Source organism: Suillus clintonianus, assembly GCF_016758775.1.
Source record: "Suillus clintonianus strain FC179 chromosome Unknown DEU56scaffold_27, whole genome shotgun sequence".
Taxonomy (NCBI): Eukaryota; Fungi; Basidiomycota; class Agaricomycetes; order Boletales; family Suillaceae; genus Suillus; species Suillus clintonianus.
Genome location: NW_024539251.1, coordinates 45,781 through 67,545, shown reverse-complemented (window position 1 = coordinate 67,545; position 21,765 = coordinate 45,781). Strand labels below are relative to the sequence as shown.

At 45.5% G+C, this 21,765-nt stretch overlaps 6 protein-coding genes across 6 annotated transcripts; 3 read left to right on the top strand and 3 right to left on the bottom strand.

The window, feature by feature from the left end:
• Positions 1 to 1,306: 1,306 nt before the first annotated feature.
• On the top strand, positions 1,307 to 2,793 carry DEU56DRAFT_755184 (uncharacterized protein; the record flags this gene model as incomplete). The annotated part of the gene is made up of 10 exons (XM_041349893.1): positions 1,307 to 1,400; positions 1,458 to 1,580; positions 1,626 to 1,735; positions 1,785 to 2,056; positions 2,100 to 2,112; positions 2,158 to 2,254; positions 2,302 to 2,369; positions 2,416 to 2,571; positions 2,622 to 2,698; positions 2,754 to 2,793. The coding sequence occupies 10 exons, from the start codon at positions 1,307 to 1,309 to the stop codon at positions 2,791 to 2,793; spliced, it is 1,050 nt and encodes a 349-aa protein (XP_041209490.1).
• An 845-nt stretch (positions 2,794 to 3,638) lies between these two features.
• DEU56DRAFT_734905 (uncharacterized protein) lies at positions 3,639 to 6,058 on the bottom strand (the record flags this gene model as incomplete). Its single annotated transcript, XM_041348409.1, has 2 exons — positions 3,639 to 5,680; positions 5,740 to 6,058. The coding sequence occupies 2 exons, from the start codon at positions 6,056 to 6,058 to the stop codon at positions 3,639 to 3,641; spliced, it is 2,361 nt and encodes a 786-aa protein (XP_041209489.1).
• A 2,151-nt stretch (positions 6,059 to 8,209) lies between these two features.
• On the top strand, positions 8,210 to 8,727 carry DEU56DRAFT_734950 (uncharacterized protein; the record flags this gene model as incomplete). The annotated part of the gene is made up of 2 exons (XM_041348412.1): positions 8,210 to 8,275; positions 8,329 to 8,727. Coding segments are annotated over 2 exons (465 nt in total), but the record flags the coding sequence as incomplete, so codon positions are not given.
• A 2,754-nt stretch (positions 8,728 to 11,481) lies between these two features.
• On the top strand, positions 11,482 to 12,434 carry DEU56DRAFT_911630 (uncharacterized protein; the record flags this gene model as incomplete). Its single annotated transcript, XM_041357307.1, has 5 exons — positions 11,482 to 11,538; positions 11,600 to 11,623; positions 11,675 to 11,809; positions 11,860 to 11,878; positions 11,950 to 12,434. 5 exons carry the CDS (start codon positions 11,482 to 11,484, stop codon positions 12,432 to 12,434), a joined length of 720 nt encoding a protein of 239 aa, XP_041209487.1.
• Positions 12,435 to 12,673: 239 nt separating this feature from the next.
• DEU56DRAFT_755180 (uncharacterized protein) lies at positions 12,674 to 13,276 on the bottom strand (the record flags this gene model as incomplete). The annotated part of the gene is made up of 1 exon (XM_041349892.1): positions 12,674 to 13,276. One exon carries the CDS (start codon positions 13,274 to 13,276, stop codon positions 12,674 to 12,676), a length of 603 nt encoding a protein of 200 aa, XP_041209486.1.
• A 3,768-nt stretch (positions 13,277 to 17,044) lies between these two features.
• Positions 17,045 to 20,708, bottom strand: DEU56DRAFT_755179 (P-loop containing nucleoside triphosphate hydrolase protein; the record flags this gene model as incomplete). Its single annotated transcript, XM_041349891.1, has 14 exons — positions 17,045 to 17,191; positions 17,299 to 17,498; positions 17,593 to 17,651; positions 17,701 to 17,853; positions 17,945 to 17,966; positions 18,029 to 18,048; positions 18,239 to 18,384; positions 18,412 to 18,451; positions 18,930 to 19,163; positions 19,456 to 19,478; positions 19,575 to 19,932; positions 19,982 to 20,345; positions 20,372 to 20,506; positions 20,531 to 20,708. 14 exons carry the CDS (start codon positions 20,706 to 20,708, stop codon positions 17,045 to 17,047), a joined length of 2,079 nt encoding a protein of 692 aa, XP_041209485.1.
• Positions 20,709 to 21,765: the final 1,057 nt, after the last annotated feature.

The following is a 21,765-nucleotide window of genomic DNA, read 5'->3' as shown; positions in this document are numbered from 1 at the left end:
AGATATCGTCGGCCAAAGGGTATAGACGGGCCGGACGAGAGAGAGAGGGGTATGGACGGGCCGGACAAAAGAGGGAAGACTACCCGAGACTTCGTCCGGGTAGAAACTAACAAGGTATAGACTACCCAAAGGTAGAGGTGGAGGTATTTAGCCTTAGGAATATAATCCCGAGGCTCGGAGGATCGGACTAGGATAATAATCCTAAGAGCCGAGAGGACACGAGGATTGAACAGAGTCTAAGTTAATATTCGAACTGAGGAAATACTACGGGTTACAAAGGGTTTATATACTGTAGTGTATCCGACGGGTTTCCGGCCGAAGCGCAGTCTTCAGATCAGAAGGCTATGTAGAAAATGTACTAACAGATATGAACTGCTGCGGACGATCGAGAATGGAGCCGGAGATTAAATGAAACAGGGGGGACAAGTTAAATGAAAGGGAAATGAATAGACTAACGGACAGATCAGAATGAACCCGGATATTAACTGTCAGAAGGATCCGGGCGTATAGGGGCATCAAGAAGCATATACAAATGGGGACACGGGGTAATGAATTCTAGAACGGACGGACCGGACCGGATGAGAAGCTTCAGGTACAGAATATGACATATGCGGAGCTCTTTGAGTGGGTAAGAAAATTGGTATGTAATTGCAAAGAATTGTTCACGCTCACAGATTTATGTCGATGTTTGGCAGATGGAGAATTTTTTGCAAGATGAGTTTGAGATGCTGATGGAGGTCACATCTATCTTGCCTCGCAATCACTCTCTACCTTTTGCACCATTTATATCTTTGGTCATCAACATCAATGTGAGGACCAAAGCCCATAGAGATGGACAGGATCGCCATTTATGTCTTGTCATACCTATTGGACACTTCCAAGGAGGCGCTTTGTGCCTGCTAGAGAATGGACTTGTCCTGGAGTTGCGTTCTGGTGATGTTGCGCTCTTTAGGTCAAATGAGGTCACACATTTCAACCTTGACTATAAGGGTGCAAGGGTGTCTTTTGTCTTTCAGACTGACAGGGAGTTTGCAGCTTGGCTTAAAAATCAAAATGGCTGGGTAGATAACCAGACCATGCATTCTTTTGTATGATACATGTGCAAAATGTAGAATTCTTTATTGTGCCATGGCTTATATGTTTGGTACCGCCTAATTATAAAGTTTTGTTGACTGTTTTTAAGTCAGCTTCAATTGCTTACATCCTTTCAACCTTCCCATTCACGCCATTACTCATTGTTCAAATCTTACTTCTATAATTAAATGTCTCGCAAGTCCAGCAAGCCTAAAGGGAAGGGACAGGAAATATGCTAACTATACTAGACATCCAGAAGAAAGCTGATGATTTGTTAGATGAAGAGAGCGATGTGGACGAGGCATATACCAGCAAAGATAACAAGCGTAAAAGAGGCAAGTCTTTGCTTCAACATCTATAACACAGCTAATTTGTTGGAATAGTGTTGTGTTCAACAACAGTGGTTCTAGATGACAGTGACATTGAACATATAGATGACGCTGATCCTGCAGACATTTTACCCCCAGTTCTTCCTCCTAAAGAGAAAGAATCTACACCTAGTCCTGGTATGGCAACATTTCTCTATTCATTATACGCTCATACTATATTAGATTCTAGTGATGAAGATGGGGGAAATGAGGGCAGTGGTGATGAGGACCACAATGATGGAGATGGAGATGTATCTATGAAGAGCACAGGTGTTAGCAGGAGAACCAATGGGGTGTGTAATGTTTATTCAATAAACTTCAATGCTGACTTTGTTTATATAGCTCATTCAGGTCAAGGAGGAGCCCCAAGAAGATAAAGGAGAATGTATTTGTAGGAAACAAATTCATAAAGGTGATACTAAACTACTGACCACTTTGACTTCCTTGAAGAAGGACGGCTGCGGACCCTTAGTCGATCTTGCTCACCAGCTACTCCACATCAAGGTTGCATTAGTGAGCGCCTTTCCAGGGCCTTCAGTGGATGTGCAGGACGCCTTTGCATGGGACTACATCAAGGAAGCAGTCAAGATTCCAGACTCTCCCCTGAAGCCAATGTTTGACACCATCAGTGAAGATCCTGTTCTGAAGAATGAATAGAGCACTGGCTTATGTGAGTGTTTTTTTTTGATGCACTCCATGCTTACTTTTTTTTTAGGTGTGGTCTGGTGCTAGTCAGTTGAGAGGGGAGCTGGTTAAAAAGGCAAGAGAGAATGTGATTTTTCTATTGCAGCAAATGAAACCTAGGGATATTGGTGCGTCACTTGTTTTTTCAAACAAAATACTACTGATTCCAAGATAGCGGACTTAACTTCCTGGCTGGTCTCTGCTAAAAAGGATCCCTTTCTGTGCGGTGAATTGGATCTCAAGGTACGTCTTCTATGTCTATGAGATTATAAAACTAAAGTACGTTTAGAACAAGACCTTCAATAAGAATCTCCCATTCTGTGCTGCTATGTTGCATCAGCTGCTCATCAGTCAATTTTTTCAAGGAGCTATATCAGAAGGTCTGCTGTACAAAGACAAGTTTGAAAAACTCCCTGATAATCTTATTGCGCTGCTTGCTACAGCTGTAATTCAGCCCTTTTTTTCCATTTAGCTATTGCTAATTATTTTTTTCAGGCTGAATGTGGATTCAAGGGCATGCTCTCAGGAACTCCAGTTGTCATAGAATTCAAAGAGCCAGTCTTTCAACCAAGGTGAGTGGCTCTTCATTATTATATTTTAACGTCATCTAATGTTAAATTTCTTTAGACCCCAGTACTATATGCTGAAGCTCGCTGAATATCGCTAAAAATCTCCCTTGTATATGGAAAAACTAAGGTGTGATCTGTGGACTGAGGTTGGGTAAGATCGTTTTCATTGTTAATATTAATCTATTTTATTTGCTAATGGTTGCAACACTAGGGAGGCATGTCGCTTTGTGACTAGAGAGGATGCAGATTCAGGTTCTGAATTGGATTTTGATGCCATGGAGGCGTCTGCTAGAGTACCAACCAATGCTCCTACTACTACTTCTGATGTTCCTAACCCATAATAGTATCTGAATGCACACTTTCTATATCTCATGCAATATGAATATATGCCTCTTTATAACGCTATAAAGCATATGATAGACAAACATTTTCAACAACTATACCAATATATGGAAATTATATAGTCAGGTATAGTCAGGTATAGCATGAAATTCACCAAGATATGGACATTATATAGTCAGGTATAATCTTGTATAGTATCAAATGCAAGAAGATATGGATGTAATACAGTCAGGTATAGTCCAGTATAGCTTAAAATTTGCTTAACATTAGATACGTATCATAGTAGTATATAGTTACATTGCTGGCCATAGTACGGTATAGCACTATATACTGGTGTAGTAAGCCTGCACAATTGGGCACTTGGCTATACGAGCTATAGAGCTATGGGGCTGTATATGGGGATGGGCAACACCTCTAAGAAAAGCGTGACATTATGTAATCAAAATTGTAGTAGTACGAGCGGCAAACTGTGGCAAACTGTGTACGGCGAAGCCTTTCGACACTATCAAGATCGTAAGTACCTATAAAAATGCTGTATCGTTGAATTATAATCAATTCTAAACATTATGCATTAATAGCCATGGTCAACAAAACATAAGGGTCACTCATCATCATACTCATCCTCGCATCCAGGCATCCCCTGAGCATTGTTACTACCGTCTGGCTGCTCCATCGAGTGCTGTGTATCGTTTTTAGGGTGCGTTTCACCTCGTACGTAGCGCCCAACTGCATCCATCAATACCTCAACCTTTTTTGCTTTTCCTGATGGCGTGTTTTTTGCAGCAGGCACATCCTTGTCAAATCGACGATGCCACCGGATCTGCAGGTTAATTTCGTCGACGCGGAGCTTTTCGACTTCTGCAAGGGTCAAACGAGGCACAACTGCGGTGAGCTTAGCCTCTGCAGCATCCCGCCGTTCCTTCCTCCGCACATCCAGCTGCTTGTTCTTCCTCACCCGCTCCTTATCATAGTTAGCCTGCGCAACCCGCCGTTTTCGCTCATCACCTCGTGTATCAACAGCGCGAGCCTTCTTGAGCAACCTCTTTTGAGCCCCAGGCCGAAGGAAATTCTGTATGTAGGTTCCTGTCATGTTCTTCTTGTACATGAACCGAGAGTTGAGGTGTGACAAGGACATGTGCGGTGCTCGCCGCAAAGACGTACGGACTGTCCCTAGGGCGCCTTCGTTGTCGTCGTTTGTTGTTTTCATGTAAGCCATCTCTCTTTGAGCAGCGGATGACTTATCTATCACTCCACCAGCAGTGAACTCGCCACAAAAGCGGACCCAAGTGTCAAGAGCACCTTCCAAAAATGTGACAAGAAGACAACGAAGGTGAGGGTAATTTTTTTGGTCTTGGGTGATTCGCTGGATTGCGTAGACTGCCTCTGGACGCTCAAATGGCCTACCATCCAGGGTTGCTGTTTCGTGAGAGGCGCTCGGACCCAAAACAAGGTCAACATCCGCAACGAGACACTGTAGGTGAGCAATGACCTTGGCATGAATGGGCCCCAGGTCCAGTATGTTGGTGGATGAATTTCGGATGGTTCGTAGATACGGATGGGTGAGGCATTGGTTGTATGATGCCCAGCATGTAATTTCCTCCTCTGTCCTGAGACATGAGAAGCCTCGGAAGACATTCTGCTCCATGTTCGTGTGCGTCCGGCTTTCCTTTTTGAACAGTACGATCTCCAGGAACTGCATGTACCAAGATTTGTGAACAAGATACTCGCATGCGGCATCACCATGGTTGTGGTAGTGAGTGTTACTTGTGTCGGGCCATTGACTGGTGAACCCTAACTCTGTCTCGAGATAATATCGAAGGGAGTCGTGTTGGCCCTTTTTGTCGTCCTTGTGACGAAATACGCTGCCCGCAAGATCCAAAGTCTTCTGCCCACCTCCTGTTGACACCTGAACAGCCCGATCTTTGGCTACTGAGGAACCCGCTGATGCTGCAGCCGAATTGTCCTTATTCATCAATAGGACAGGGCCGTCAACACCGTTCTGTTCCCACCATGCTCGCATCCTTGTATTCCCCCCTTTAGCCGCATTTAGCTCCTTATGCATGCAGCAGCCTGCCCACACGAAAAAGTCCACGGCCTCCTTTTCGGCACTTGAGAGGGATGCAAATTCCTTCTCTCCAAAGGTCATGTGCAGTTGACGGATGGCTTTGCTAGAATGGAGCTGCCGCTCATCTGGAGAAAGCAAATCCCATTGCTGATAGCCACCCGCAGTCTCGATAATGTTTTCCATCATTTCCGAAAGTAGATGTACGACATCAGCCGGAGGTAAGCAGGCGAGTGCCTTTTCACCACGAACTTCTCGCTCGCATTCTCGTTTCCACTCTGCGAACAGATGAACAAGCTTCTTCTGGTCTTCAGCATGGTCTGTCAACATTCCTTTGACTTTTGGGGCAAAATCCCGAATGTCTGCAGCGTTGTGACCCCCCATGACATCATTGTAGGTGGAGTACATTTCATTAGCTTGATGTTTCCACCCTTGTAACTGAGTCTCACTGGTGTGGTTGACTTCATGCAGAATTCCTGCCAATCGAGTCGCAGTTTGCCCGTCCGGCAGAGTAAGAGTGACATGGTGGGACTGGTAATTGATATTTTTGTGGGTGGTACCATCTCCACTTAATGTAACTCCTGTGTCGCAGGGGTTGGGGTCAAAATCTCTTTGACTCCGAGTCAAACAACTTGCATACCTCTTGCATGAGTGATCTCGTCGACTAGCTGTGTCTCCGCTGCAATGCCACCTTCAATCACCATCCGGCGAATACTGCGCTGGCTAACATCTCCCTCCACCTCAACACCTAATGCCTCCGCTACCACATTGATTGTGGCATTGATGCTCCGAAGAGGTATGTCCAGATTTGCGACCAAGTCTCGCACCATCGCACGGGATACATTTGTAAACACACCTTTCTCCTTGAGAGAAAAGGTGCTGGCAGCTTCGGTGGCAAGGATATCCCGTGCCTTCTCATTCGCGCGTGTTTTTGCTGCCGAGGCACGTGTGACGCGCATTACGAGTGCGTGGTTTCGTTTGGTGAGCGACTTGTTTTTGTGGTGCAGGTGGCTGATGCTTTGCATAGCATTATCGAGATGCTCCTGTGTCTTCTTGGCTACTGCTGTGATCTCTGCATTTGACGACTGCAACGAGTGCATCTGCATCTGCAGACTTGCAGCAGCACGGTCCTTTCGTGTGGCCCGCTTGCGCTCACTTCGGTAGCACCTCTCGTAAGTAATGGCTTTCTCTTGTTGCACGGCAAGCTCATTTTGTGTCCGTGTTACAGGTCTAGGAGTGGTGTTGCCGAAATTTGGGTTATTCTCCTTTTCTGTGTGCGTCTTTGAGTTTAGGGATATAAGGTGAGCTTTTTGTTTGCTAGATCGTTTCTTCGAGGGATTATAACGGTCACTTGTAATATATCTCCGTGCGATGAGGGCCATTGTGCTTGGCTTGACGCGTCAAAACACGTCACATCGCACTTAATCTTAATTAGTCAGCACATATTTGGTGTGCTCAAAGATCGCATGGCCACAGACGATTCAGTCACACTATTGTGGTCAAATTGGTACGAGGGGCTTTTTTTTTATCCCAACTTTGTATTCTCTGAAAAAAATCAGGAAAAAAGCTGCATTCTACCCCATTTGAAAATAGGATCACTGCGAAAACAACACCTTTGCATGTTTTTCCTCATAGAATACAAGCATTATCATATTTAATGTCCATTTGCTTCCAAGGTTTTTTGTTACGACGTGAATGTTAAACACTACCATGCGATATTTCTGCTAGACATTGATTCCAGCTGTAGAGCAGGAATTGGAAATCACTGTCGGAGTTTAAAGTTGGCAGGGTCTTGCCCATCCCCACTGTATAGCAGTATATAGCGCTATGGTTGTCTATATAGCCTTAACATTTTTTCCTGATGGAAGACTACAACAAAACATTGTTATAAGTTAGTTACAGCTAATACATCACATTATGTGCATACTTGGATCCTCCACCAATGGTCTGCCGTCCAAGGTTCATGTATAAATTGTGTGTATTGCACACCATTATGCTTGTACAGCCGCTAAGCATCCCATTCAAAATGTGGCGCCAAGATAGGCTTGCTGAGCAGGTCCATAGCCCAGTCCCATAGCAGCCATGAATACATGTCAAAGTCCAGTTTCCCCTTCTGATAATCTACAGATATGACATGCTTCTCGAACTGTGGTTTATAATTGTACCTAAGCATTAGATTAACATCCTTGGAAGTATTAATAAGATAACTCTTACTGATGTCATCTGCACCGAGGCCTTATCCCACATTCTTGATACATCAGGTGCTAGTCCGGCAATGCTCTTCATGCTTGAATCAGAGTCCAAGCCTTTGTTATTGATGAATTGCTTAGAGAAAAATGGTGGCTCTAGTGGTATGCGGTACTCATGTTGACACAATTCATCATGATCACCGAGATCTCCCTCATAGTAATCATGTCCTGCAACCTCGAGGCCAGACTCTACTAAGTGCACTCCTCCCGACTGACTCAGGAGTCACTGTGAGACAGTGCTCAGGCTGGCTGCATCTCGCTCCTTGCAACAGCGCTTTTTGTGCTGGTCTGATCCTTAGCACCTTTGGACGTAATTCAGCCACACATCCTTTGCCTATCGAGAGCACACCAGACCAATAAGCAAATTGTCATGGAATTGCAAAAAACATTTCAATACATCACATTATGGTCTTGGGTTAGTTTATACTCTTCCTTCAATTGCAGCTATATTCTGATGGCGTGCTTAGGCTTATAAAATTCCTCAAGATTCATAAAGGCAAGGGTCTTCGGAGAACACACCAGCAAAATGATGATATTGAGACTATCTGGGATGCTATGACTAATTTACGTCTGATGTATTTAAACACTGGAGTGCGCGAAATTGTAAGCTTACTGTTTCATGGATAGAACATGAGTGTACCCAGGTAATTTTTTCTTTTATTCATGTATCCTCATTGTATCTTAATCAATGACTGCTTGTATCACAGGAGTGTCATCATATCGTATTTCTATACATACAAGCCAGAGCTCGTTCACCAGTGCAAGAACAATCACCTTCAAAGCAAGTGATTTTGGGCCGCAGGTGTGAATGATCTATTCGCAGTTGACCAACACGACAAGTGGCTGAGGTACGCTCTCGGCCTACCCCATGGTGCACTTGACATCATCTACCAATCACCCGAAAACTTTAGCATTTTGGACTTTAAAGTAAGCAAACCTGTCCGTACTTGTTCTGTGCATTCTGACTTTTGTTTTGTCAGATCAAAGTCAAATGTGAAGTGTTAGACCATGTCCGTGATCTCTATATTGATCCTTCCCATGTTGTATTTGACTTTGTTCTGCACCTGTTCAGCGAGTTCATGGAACATTGCTATACAGAACTTGGGCACCCTTTGGTTACACGGCAGACTGCCTGGGATGTATACCTGCGCTTACTCACCATAGTGCAGGTCAGCGAGGAGATACCACACCACATCAAGCTGTATGATGAGGCAGAGCAAGAATTAACCATTTTGCTGCTTATAGAGAACCATCAAGAGTTGCCCTATCGTGAAGATGGCAATGGCACATACTATATGGGCAGGGTGGGCAGTTGTCTTGGTCTTGGTATGCCAGTTTTTATTTTTGACACAAATGCCAGGGGACCAACATTTATATAGTTGACAAGCACTAGGACCAGTTGGATAGTCTTGTCCACAATGAAGAGCCAGACATCACACTTGGCATTGACAAATATATTGTGGGACTGGATCACACTGGTTTGGTTGTGTGGGATTTCTCTGATGGCAAGGACTCGGACTTGCTGGACGAATGGTAGACAGACATAGCACTTAATATTATTGCAATTTTTTTTGTTCTTGTTTGCAATAGCGGTATCCACGGTCCCACAGAAGCCATGGCCATATATAGTAATTTTTGAGCACAAGTGTCCGGCTTACCATTAAAAAAAATGAGGAATGTGACCGTCTTTTGTGATATGTCCCCAGAGCTGCTGGCAAACACTCTCATTCAGCATTTGCAAGATGATCAAGGATAGAGTGCAATGAGAAATACACAAGAATGATGTAGTCACACAAGAATGACCTGTACTCAAAGTTGATTTTGCTCAAATTCCTGCTGTGTGTATGACTTGAAGGAGAGACTTGATATAATCATATTTGCCTCACCTAGTTCAATTCATGACGTTGAGGCTCATCACAAACATGCCTGCTCAAACCAAGATGTACTTACTACACTCGAAGATAGACAATGTCTATTTGATCAATTTGGGGTCTGTTGGACCAAACTTCCTTGTCTCCCATATTGAGATCCTATTTCTTTCACGGTTGTTGAGTCCATGCACATCATCATATATCTGCGCATCCTCAGATATCATTGTTGAGTAGTGGGCAGATGAACATGGATTTAGAAGATGGTGAAACTGCTTCAGCAGAGGGAGCCAAAAGTATTGCGAGGCCATCTGATGGATGCATGCAGAAAGGCATTGAGGCACTCGCTACAGGAACTTTCGCCGCCCTCGACACTTGCACCAAACCTGTCCTCTTTCATCTATGTCAGGATAGAAGTCTCAGGAGGGAAAGTATGGAGCGAGCACTTATCAAGACTCTCCTGAATTGGGTGCATATACTAAGTGCTTTGAGCGTGTAAATAATTAACCATATGACATGACAGAAAGCCAATCAATCAACGGAAGATATGCCCTCAAAGCCAGTCATTCCTCCCTGTTCTTTAAGGAAGACATTGCTGACAGACACCGAGTCAGCTAGGCTTCTGGTTGAAGGTGCAGCAATATCACTCCTTTGGTTCACAAAACCGACCTTGGTGAATCTCTGTGATGCAAAAAATCAATGTTGCAGGGGGAACAAGAATGTCCTCGTTGGCAGGCTATTAGATTGGGTATGTCACATGTCTTGTCGTCCTTGTCATCTACTACACTTGTCTAATCTTGGTATCCCAGTGTTTAGGCACAGAATTTGCCAAGCACACAAACAACACTTGAAGTGCCTAGTACCAGGAAAGAAGTTCAAAATAACCAGAGAAAGGTTGAAGGATATATTTCTGCATCTTCAGAAATTGATCCTGACACACTTGTGACCTGAATTGTCTACTTGCTTCATCTTAGATCAAACGAACTGCTTTCCCACATTCACAGTATACATACACATAATCAGAGTCACAATTAGCAATTCATTACTATTTTCTATTAGAATGGGAAGTGAATGGACCGCTTCTAGAGGCTCCTGAGTGACCAAAGATGATCAGGACTAGAGTCCAGAGTAAGTTGCCAATGTATTCAAGTATAGTAAAGGTATACAGTACCTAGAGTCCAGAGTAAGTTGCCAAAGAGGCAGGGAGCACTGGACTCTGGGATATGGGCGATGTATGGTAAACAAATGTAAACAGACAAGCCATAACACAAAGGTAAGGGATAACTCGACCTAGACAAGTCCTAGGGAGGTCAGGAAAGTGTATGAATGGTCAGGGAAATATAGGTAATGAAAATGTATGTATAGAGACCATGAAAAGGATAGAAAAGCGTACTGTAGAGGTGAATAATCATATAACTTTCTTGATAAACGCAAACCGGACATCATTGTCCTTGATAGAGAGGCTGAGGCAGATTGGCGGAACATAGTTTGTGTGGTGGAGATGAAGAACGGCATGAATGCTCACGATGGACAAGCTTGGGGCCAGCTGGCTGAACGTGCAAAGACCTTGTTCAGTATTCAGCATGACCAACAGTAGGTCTTCTCTGCTGTCACTGCTAACACTCTAATTGATCTCCCGTTAGGTATGTCATCCTGATATGTATCAGGAGGGACAAGTTTAGCTATTCAGCATTTGATCGCGGCGGCTCTATCACTGCGCCATTTGAAGGCATCCGCTTTGGAACTTTCCAAACCTTCCAAGGACACTGCATGGAGCCGGCATGAAAAAAACTTGGCCACAACAAATGTGCCGGCCATATCTGCTACAACGCCACCTTCACCTGTATCCCAGATGGGCAGCTCAGCTCTTGAAGATCCCCATACTACTTGATGCCACATAAGGACATACCTATATACCCTGTGGGTACCCCTATCTATTGGTTTGGCAACCTTTTGGAGTTGTTGTGTGTCTTGAGAGACTTACTAAGCAGTGAGTCTGATCCTGTTATTCCGGAGAAAGATGAGCTAAGGAGTACAGCGCACCGTCAAGCTTGCAGCAAGGTGGAGGAACCTGGAAAAGCGTCCTATTGTATGCTGCATCGGAATCTCAGCCTGTGGAACTTTGCGATGGTGCCACAGGCCCGTTCTGATTGGCCAGTTACCAGGGGGTGGTCGGAGAAGCTGGAGGGGCTTTGGGGAGAACTCCCTAAGAAAAATCAGTCCCAGATACGCTGAGGGCTCCTGATTGATTGGGGCTTTGCTGCAATGGAGAGCGGCAGTTCTGGTGATGACGTGCCTGAATTGTTGCCAGAGGATGTTGCAGTTTACCGTCCTGGAGGGCAGCAGATGTCAGACAAGCGCAACCTCATTTCCAGTGAAGCAGAAGCCGGACACCATTGCATTCCAGGTAGCCCTCGGACCAAGGCAGACGGAACATTTTTGATCCCCCCCCTTGTAGAGTCCTCATGAGGGGAACAAGGATCCAGATATGAACACGCTGATCTTCATGAGGTCGGCAGCTGATGGAATGTTGCGGCTAGATTGGGTGAACAAGGCCTTGCGCAAGGGTGGAGAGCAACCTTCTACTGCCACAGTGAGGTATCCTTCAGTCCAACAATATTATTGCACTAACTTTTGGACAAGGGTACCTGGCCATTCCTTGGTTTGGAAATGATGAAGGCCTGGCTTTTAGGCAGGAGTTGTTGATCCAACCATGGCATGACCTTGAGACAGTCTTTATGTCTTTTACCGCCCTCTGCATATGGTTCCAATCCCCCTTCTACCCAAAATCAGTTCATTTAGACTGTGATCTGACTTGGATCTTCACGGCTCATAAGGAGGGGGATATGAAGGCTCCCTACGACAAGTGGGACTTGTTCTGCAACCACTTCGAGACCAAGATCATCGCTAAGCTGGACCCCTACTTTAAATGCAACGCCATCACAGACCTGTTGAAGACGATGAGGGATTTATGCATTCCATCTTCGTGGGGAGATGAGACCGACACGACTCCTACAGGCTTCACGTGGCCTCACAACGTCCCTCGAGTTACCCATGAGCAGATGATAGAAGCAGTTGAGAGAGCAATTGTTACTCTTCTACAGGATGCAGGTCGTGCTGACGCACAAGGGGAGGTCAAGACCGACTTCAGGATCCGGCGTGTCCATGATTACGTTGATGAGCCATTGCCTGGCATTGTTGCTCAGAAGCCCAAGTAACTGCTTGATTATGCAACATTGTTTTCATGGCTGTCAGAGCATGGTCTACGGCGGGGCCAGGTATACAGAATGCTGTGCCATTGTATAAATGAGGTCAGATAATATTGATATGAGCATTAGAGCTTACGTAGCAGTTGAAGTGACTCTGATTCCCTGCTATCCTTCTCCCCACTGCTTGGAATTTCATCGGCGCAATTTTCAGGCTCTGAGGCATATTCCTCTTCTGACTCATCCTGGAATTATTGATGGGCTGGGAAGCTATTGCGGATTGGTAATGGTGGTGATGGCAGTGATGGTGGTGATGGATGTGATGGCAATGGGGGAGATAGGGGAGATGGTCTAGCTGTAGGAAGACTAGTCAATGTGCTGGAGATAGCTGCCTGTATTGTAGTAGTAAGAACTGGCATGAGCAGCTCAATTATCTTGTTGGCAATATCATCTGCATTTGACGCTAGTGAGGTATTTGACACCACACCTCTATTCTGATAGGTATCCAGGATGGATGTAGGAGGACTGTTATTAGGGGATCGAGCCTGGGCATACGGAAGAAAAACTTCGCCTGGGACAGTCTTGCACTTGATCTGCCACATGGTACTGGCATTCAAAAACAATGGCAGCACATCTTCGGCTGGGCCTGCTAGAGTCTCCACACTGAGTCCATAGATGTGATTCTCTGTCGCCCGAGAGTGGCCTGCTTGCAAAGCATCTACGGTGTCCTCAGTATCTCCATCTAAAAGATCTTGGGCTGAGCATCTCAACTTCCGCTTCCAGATAGTCTGTATATGCCTCCAGGAGTTGATAGTTAGACCATAATTGAGGACTGGAAGGCTGTGACGAGTCATGGCGGAGGATAGGTCACTGGAATTGAACATTCGATCAAATTTGACAAACATTTGCTGGTGATATAGCTCCTTGAGCTGGGTGTTGTCAGGAAAGCAGATTGAAGCAGCGAATTCTGCAAAAGGTCTGGCCAGAGCCAGATCTTGAATAAGAATGTCCCCAGTTACAGCGTCTAAACTGTGGGGTATCAACTGTTAGTTATATGATCATTCACCTCTACAGTATGCTTTTCTATCCTTTTCATGGTCTCTATACGTACATATTCATTACCTATATTTCTCTGACCATTCACTCACTTTCCTGACCTCCCTAGGACTTGTCTAGGTCGAGTTATCCCTTACCTTTGTGTTATGGCTTGTCTGTTTACATTTGTTTACCATACATCGCCCATATCCCAGAGTCCAGTGCTCCCTGCCTCTTTGGCAACTTACTCTGGACTCTAGGTACTGTATACCTTTACTATACTTGAATAAATTGGCAACTTACTCTGGACTCTAGTCCTGATCATCTTTGGTCACTCAGGAGCCTCTAGAAGCGGCCCATTCAGTTCCCATTGCAACATCAACTTATCCTTTCCAGTTAGGGTGCTGGTCTTTGAATAGATGCAAAGCATTGCTACATGCTTGCCTAGAATAACAAGGTTGCAGGTTGGTCGGGTGCAGGTATTGCAATATGTTATAGCGGTCAGTTCTGTTCCTCGTCCAGGGGCTCCGCTTAGCATCTCGCACTGAAGTAGGAGAAGGCTGTGGAAATCTGCATAATAGTTATTCCTTACCTTTGTGTTGTGGCTTGTCTGTTTACATTTGTTTACCATACATCGCCCATATCCCAGAGTCTGATCATCTTTGGTCACTCAGGAGCCTCTAGAAGCGGCCCATTCAGTTCCCATTGCAACATTTACCTCGCTCTAGAGGCCTTCTAGTGTGCTTCAGCCCCCTCCTCCATTGCCCTCAGTCAAGTCTTGGGTAATTCCAGACTCTCTGATGATGATGATGATTCTGACGAGGCACTGGCTCATGGGGGGAGGTGTGTCCACCAGGTCCTCTAGTCCCTCCTGCCATCGCTCCAGTGCCCCCTGCATTGGCTATTATGCCTGCAGTTGACCCAGCTGTCCCAGATGCCCATCCTGGTGATAGATAGACCTGGTGTTCTAAGGCCTGATCCAGCTCAGCCACCTGCACACCTACCAGTTGTGCCAGCAGCCCCAGTTCCTCCTCCTCCCGCTTCTACTGTTGGCATTGGTGCCAGACTGCCCACTCATGCTTATCTCAACGGAGAGATGGACTGTGAAGTCTACATGGAGCAACCCGAAGGTTTTGCTGAGGGCGATCCTAAGAGACTGGTATGTCTTCTTGACAAGTCCATCTATGGCATTGGCCAAGCAAGGGGGCAATCGCTGGAACAAGAAGATGAGAGCTGTGCTCGAGTCTCTTGGGTTCAGGCAGACGTACTCTGATGCAGCTATCTATGTCTACTCTCGAGGTGATGACTGCATCATTCTTCCTGTCTTTGTTGACAATATGACCTTTGCATTGTTGTTCAGAGCCAGCCAACCTCGAGCAGCAAAACTTGATGTAGAGTACTTGGAAGATCATGGTTTCTCACAGTATATGTGTGTCATTATACATGGTGGGTCTTTTTCTGGGTACATTTGTTCTCTGTCAATCTTGTGCTGTCCAACAGACATTGAAGAACATGCTAAAAATTACACATACCCACAAGTTGAGGGAACAATTGAGGAGTTCATCTGAAACTTAGATTACCCAAACCAGATACAGCTCATCCTCGACCTTCCATATCTTTATTCTAAACTTCCACTTCCTTAGACAATAACTCAGTCATGGCATTGTTCAAGGATGGAATAAAACTACACTTGACCACCCTATTGCCTCAAAAGTCCATCCCAACAATTTCCTCCTCAATAGGTGAGCTTTGGCCCATCAACCTGCCATCATGACAAAATTTCCACCATGACTTGGATGGAGGTATTATTTTTGTTACTGGGCAAAAAATGTGGATTGTGTGGCCTTCCCTAAGAATGGCACCGTTTCATGCACAACATTCTTGGGACATTCCTTACTGCTGATGGACCTTCTTGCAAATCATACAAAGATTGAGGCAAACTGGGATATGGAGGTAGTCACTCTCCTGGAAGGTGATTTAATGTGAGTCAATCACCTGATAAATTTAATAAGTGTTCGCTCACCCCTACAAGTATACAACCACCTGGATAGTACCATGCAGTGTTTGCACTGACTGTTAATTTATCCATGAGGTCGAGCTATCCCATCATATCAATGCAAAAAGGAAATTTCCTCACCAATCGAGTCCGTGAACACTCCCTCGCAACACTTCAGTGAATGGTCCTTCATCTATCACGTGCATCTTCCCATATCAGTAAGTCATACATCTATTTCCTGTGCCACTGTCTTACAATTATCACAAGTATTCACTAGGCCTCTCATCACTCTCTGCATGATGGTGATAGATTTTAAAAAATATGTAGCTGCTGGCACTGACAAGAAGACATCCTGGACAATGAGTACCACCAAACCTGCATTTCTAACATGATCATAAAACATTTCTGGAAAGACATGGCAACAGCAAGTTTAGTATATCGCTTTGGACCTATAAAATGCTCTGGCATTCAGAGTCTAACACACCCGGGAGAGCTTATTGATAGAGAAGAGGTCATGATTCGCTTACAACCATTTACAAACTTCTAGTATTTATGATTTGTGTAATGCTACAATATACATGGATGGAATAAACCAATGGATTGTACTCACATCCCTGACCTCCAACTGACTTGCCTATGATAGTTCACTATGTTAAGATTGACTCCACTGACTTTGTGATAATACATTCAAACTGACCAGACTGACACAATAGACTGATTTTCCTACTAAATACAGACTGACAGGACTGACTTTCCTGACAATGTAATTGATTGACTTGAGGCCCTGAAAAACCACATGTATTATTGTCCTACAGACTCACAATTTGCTTACAATCATTTACAAACTTCTAATATTTACGATTCCTGTACAAAATCTTGGGAGAACCAAGGATCAAACACCACCAATACTCAGTAAAACATTGCCAGAGCCTGAGACCAGGATGTACTTGACAGATATGGTATTGTCAGGTATTGCTCTTGATTTATAATATGGAGCCAGTGTTTCATCCATGTTAGCGGGGTTGGAGTGGTGATGGTGCAGTCTCTTGGCATTTTGTCAACATACTACATAATCATCCCCGTCATCTTCAACTTTAACTTCTCTATTTCTTGATGCCCCTTTCCGACCAGATGTTTGAAGACATCGTACGACATCGTACAGAGCTGATGTACTGTCCTTCGTCTCCTCGGACATTGTCCCCCACTTCGCATTGAACTGATCTTTACTTTTAGGTCGTTCTTACATCTTCTTCTCGATCGCGACTTGCAACATCGTGTTGTGGAGGTGAAACACACTAGTCAATCTTCCCTCCCACAACACGGACCAAACCTGGATTGTTTGCTAACTCATTCTAGACTTGCCTGGTTTAATGGCCGAGCCATTATCTAATAGTTCGCCGTTCACGCTCGATGCACGAAAATAATGCCTCGGTGTGATCGTCGACAGCGTGACTGTGGCTGCAGTGCACCTTCATTGTATCGATGACTGGCTCAAACCAACGTCCTGTCTAGTCCCAGGTGAGTTCACTTCCCAATTGTACCGTTCCTTCTGCTTACCTCCGTGCACCCCAACTTCACGGCCTCTAGCTCTTTATGGACCTTGTCCATCACGGTCCCCGTCATCAATGGAGAGGGCAATTGAACCTTTGGGATCGCCATCAACCAGACCCACGTCCTCGCCAACACCCTGTCCATCCACCGTAGCTTGTCCTTCGGCCTTCTGTCGTGTATGAACTATCTGTTGTACAACGCCGTATGGACGGCGTCCCGGTACCACATCAGCAAGTGAAGGTACTCCGACCCCATACACCGAACATTCCCCTATGCGACCGAAATCCTAGATACAGCCTCGTCGATTTCGGCTATGTAGGGAACAAAAACGGTCGGGTCCCCATGCTTGCCGTTCAAGATCGTGTCGTACAGCCCCGATAAACGTGTAAGTGCCTGCCAACCAGCTGTGTTAACCGTCTCAGATGCTTGTGTTAGTTTGACGATCTCTTTGTAGGTCGGGAACTCGTCCTTCAACGCGAGAAGTCGAAATGTGTCTATGCCGGTGGACATATAAATCATATACATCTTTTTAACAAAAAGGTGAGTATATTCATCGTCTCTAACTCATCAAAAACATGAACTACTTACTCCCATAGTGGTTGATATGGCTTTGAAAGCCAACCGACTTTAAACTTGCGACACCAGCACTAGTCGGGGCCCATGGGGAGCAGATCCCTCACAAGGGTGATAACTAACCTTGTATTCTTCAGAATTTGGGTGATTTTTGAATTCTTCTCTTTCACCGGCTTGCTGAATATGACTTCCAGGGCGTCCATCACAGCTGGTAACCCGCCTCGTTGATACTCATCTGATACGTTCCTCAAGGATGATACAAGAACTTCTTCAAGTCTGATTGCGACTCAAGTGGTGAGCCAGCTCGTCGCCATTAGCAAGGAGTACGTCTGGTGAGTCGAGTCAGCATCAAATCAATAATACTAACCTTGATTTCAGTGCATCCAGAACTACGCATAAGCTTGCACATTGAGTATCTATTCTGCGCAAAACCCAACGACAACGCACACACTTGTGCATCGAGATATGATTCTCGATGCACAACATGAAGTCTCATCATTCCAACAAGAACACAACAACTTGCGCATCAAGAATCAAATCTCAATGCGCAAGTTATTGCGTTGTCGTTGGTACAATGGTGAGTCCTGATGATTTTTTCACCAACACTTCGTTGGATCCACGCATCTGGAATGAGTTCTGGATGCGCAAAAAAACTGCTCACCCACATAGTACAGTATCACCCCCCCAATCCCCACATTGGTTCATCTGCCCCTTCACTTTCGCCAGCTGTTGTCGAACTTCCGCATGCTCTTCTTCCACCAGTTCCTCTGTTGGTTCCCTCTCTCCATCAGGACCTTCAAACACTTGCTCAGCGCGATTTCATCGTTTACGTACCCTTGATGCATTTTCCTTAATGCTGCGACCCTGTGTTGTCCTGACGCCATCACGATTGTGTTAGTTATATGATCATTCACCTCTACAGTATGCTTTTCTATCCTTTTCATGGTCTCTATACGTACATATTCATTACCTATATTTCTCTGACCATTCACTCACTTTCCTGACCTCCCTAGGACTTGTCTAGGTCGAGTTATCCCTTACCTTTGTGTTATGGCTTGTCTGTTTACATTTGTTTACCATACATCGCCCATATCCCAGAGTCCAGTGCTCCCTGCCTCTTTGGCAACTTACTCTGGACTCTAGGTACTGTATACCTTTACTATACTTGAATACATTGGCAACTTACTCTGGACTCTAGTCCTGATCATCTTTGGTCACTCAGGAGCCTCTAGAAGCGGCCCGTTCAGTTCCCATTGCAACAGATTGGCTCGGTATCCGTGAAAACTACCTCCTTTAACAATTCTCTGTTGTTTCAGTCCCCATGAAACGTCCGATCGGGCCACAATCACGACCATTCAATTATCATGGGGAGTGAGGGTCCACGATCGTCAGTGAGGAAGAACACATGCGACTCCCTCCTGTCACATCCAGCGCGACCCAGCATCTGGTTGTTGACGATGAGCCCAAAGGACGGCTTGAAGATCACCACATATTGAACACTCGGCCTGTCAATACCCTGTGCAAAGGCTGTCGTGCATGCCATGACCTTTGATTCGCCTTCATCCCACATATTGAGGTTGTAGGCCCTGATATTGTTGCAATGGGAATTGAATGGGCCGCTTCTAGAGGCTCCTGAGTGACCAAAGATGATCAGGACTAGAGTCCAGAGTAAGTTGCCAAAGAGGCAGGGAGCACTGGACTCTGGGATATGGGCGATGTATGGTAAACAAATGTAAACAGACAAGCCATAACACAAAGGTAAGGGATAACTCGACCTAGACAAGTCCTAGGGAGGTCAGGAAAGTGAGTGAATGGTCAGAGAAATATAGGTAATGAATATGTACGTATAGAGACCATGAAAAGGATTGAAAAGCATACTGTAGAGGTGAATGATCATATAACTAACAGATATTTCCAGTGGACCAAAGGTTGCTGTGATAGACAGTGCACCTCGCCTCCTGAGCGAATCATTCTACATTGGCCTCTGTGCTACGGACCACCAGAATGTGTTCCACCTCAGACAGACGTTGGGAGAGAGCAGCGACGAGGTGTATCAGGGACTGCCTTGCTGCGATGGGCTGGATTTGCACAACATGCATTCCGATCTCAGGACAGTTGGTGGATGACTGGACTTCGGTAATCTGATTGAGCTTCAGGCTGAACAGTTTGATAAAGCTCGCAACACGGGTGGGCGATCCAGTTGCCGTCAGAAGCACGATTACGATGAACATTGCGCTGAATTGCCGTGCGAGAGCCTTCCATTGTGAAACATGTTCTGGATGAAAGTACTGGCCGTCATGGAACTCATCCACAAAGAGCCTGCTAAACAGCTTCCCCAGTGGCGACAGAAGGAAGCTATCGATGTACGGTTAGATGCTTCCAAATTGTACATGAGTCTTCTTACCTAGAAAACACATTGGAGGAGCAATGTTTGACCTGCACGAAAAGAATCTGAACATTGTTCGGCACCATCTTGGACTCGCAATAGTTATGGCAATGCAGTCCAGCCGCGACGGTCTTCTTGTACTGTTCATCGAGCAAGGCGATGAACGGGCAGACAACAATAGATTTGGTGGTTGGGTTGATAATTGAGGGAACCATCCATGACATGCTCTTTCCACCTCCTGTCTTCATGATGATGACCATGTCGGTTTCTTGAGTGATGATGGTGATAACCACATTCATCTGCGCAGCGCTCTTTTCTCTTGCGGAGACATCATTCATGATTCTCTGTATCACACTTCTAATCTGCTCCCTGATGGCTTGAACTACACTTGGGGTGAGAATGGATTACAGTTGTCGCTCGATGGGCTGTCCATGTCCATGGGCACATTATTTCTAGAGGTACTGGACGCAAAAAGACCTTTGATGGGAGTATTCTCGTTGTTGTCACTTGAGATGCTGATGACATCTATGGGCTCCTTGTGACCTGAGGTTCCGTGCCAACACAGACAATTCAGGGGCAAACTGTCGTTGAAATCTGACAGGTCAGGCTCGCTCGAGGGACTCGTGACCTCCATTGGTGACTGTCGCCCAAGGACCGGTATGCAGAGCGTGCAACTGGAGCTGAAGTCGATCGGGATGAGATGGATGACCCGTGCTGGGTGATGTTGTCTACCGCATTCTGACATTTGGAAGCATTCACCATGACGGTTGTCGGCGGTCGATGTTGGCCAGGCTCATATGCCCTATTCTTGTCCTTGAGATCGGCGATGTCCCTCCCTTTGCTTTTTGACGGTGGAGGCCTGCCAGAATCATAAGCCCTCCTCTTCGCACAGTGGACTGAGATAGGTGACAAGCTGGCCTCCGCCACACTATCATGCCTGCCTTTCCTTGCGGACACATTGAACTTGTCTTTGGACACTCAACGCTGTCTGGGCTCGTAGGCTCTACCCTTCCCCTTGTGATCTGGTGCAGGTGTTGATTCACGCGGATCGCTACCTGGAATGATTAATTCGCCCATGAATTCAGATCACGAGATGCTTTTGATCGACAAGGCTGGCAGTGGTGAGTCCAACAGCATGCTCCCGCATTTGATGTAACCACTTGCGGTTGGTGACACCCCAGGGCAGGCGGCACCTCTGAAATTTCAAATGAGGGGAGGACATCCCACTTGCTCTTCGGACACCTGCCAAATTGCATGAGGACAGTTGGTGGAAAACTTGTTGCAATGGGAACTGAATGGGCCGCTTCTAGAGGCTCCTGAGTGACCAAAGATGATCAGGACTAGAGTCCAGAGTAAGTTGCCAATGTATTCAAGTATAGTAAAGGTATACAGTACCTAGAGTCCAGAGTAAGTTGCCAAAGAGGCAGGGAGCACTGGACTCTGGGATATGGGCGATGTATGGTAAACAAATGTAAACAGACAAGCCATAACACAAAGGTAAGGGATAACTCGACCTAGACAAGTCGTATAGATACCATGAAAAGGATAGAAAAGCATACTGTAGAGGTGAATGATCATATAACTAACAAAACTGTGGTCCAGTTACTCACTGTTGCTGGAGTCGTAGAACATGTATCCCAGATCACTCAGAAGGTTCAAGGACTGTGGCTTGTAGTAGCTGCTGGCAAGCAGTGGCATTTCTGGTGTGGAACCATCAGCCTCTTCGTCTTTGCGTTGGTATATGAGTGCGGTGCAGACTGCGTCCTTAAGGATATCCGCATACTGTTTGGAAAGAAATACGC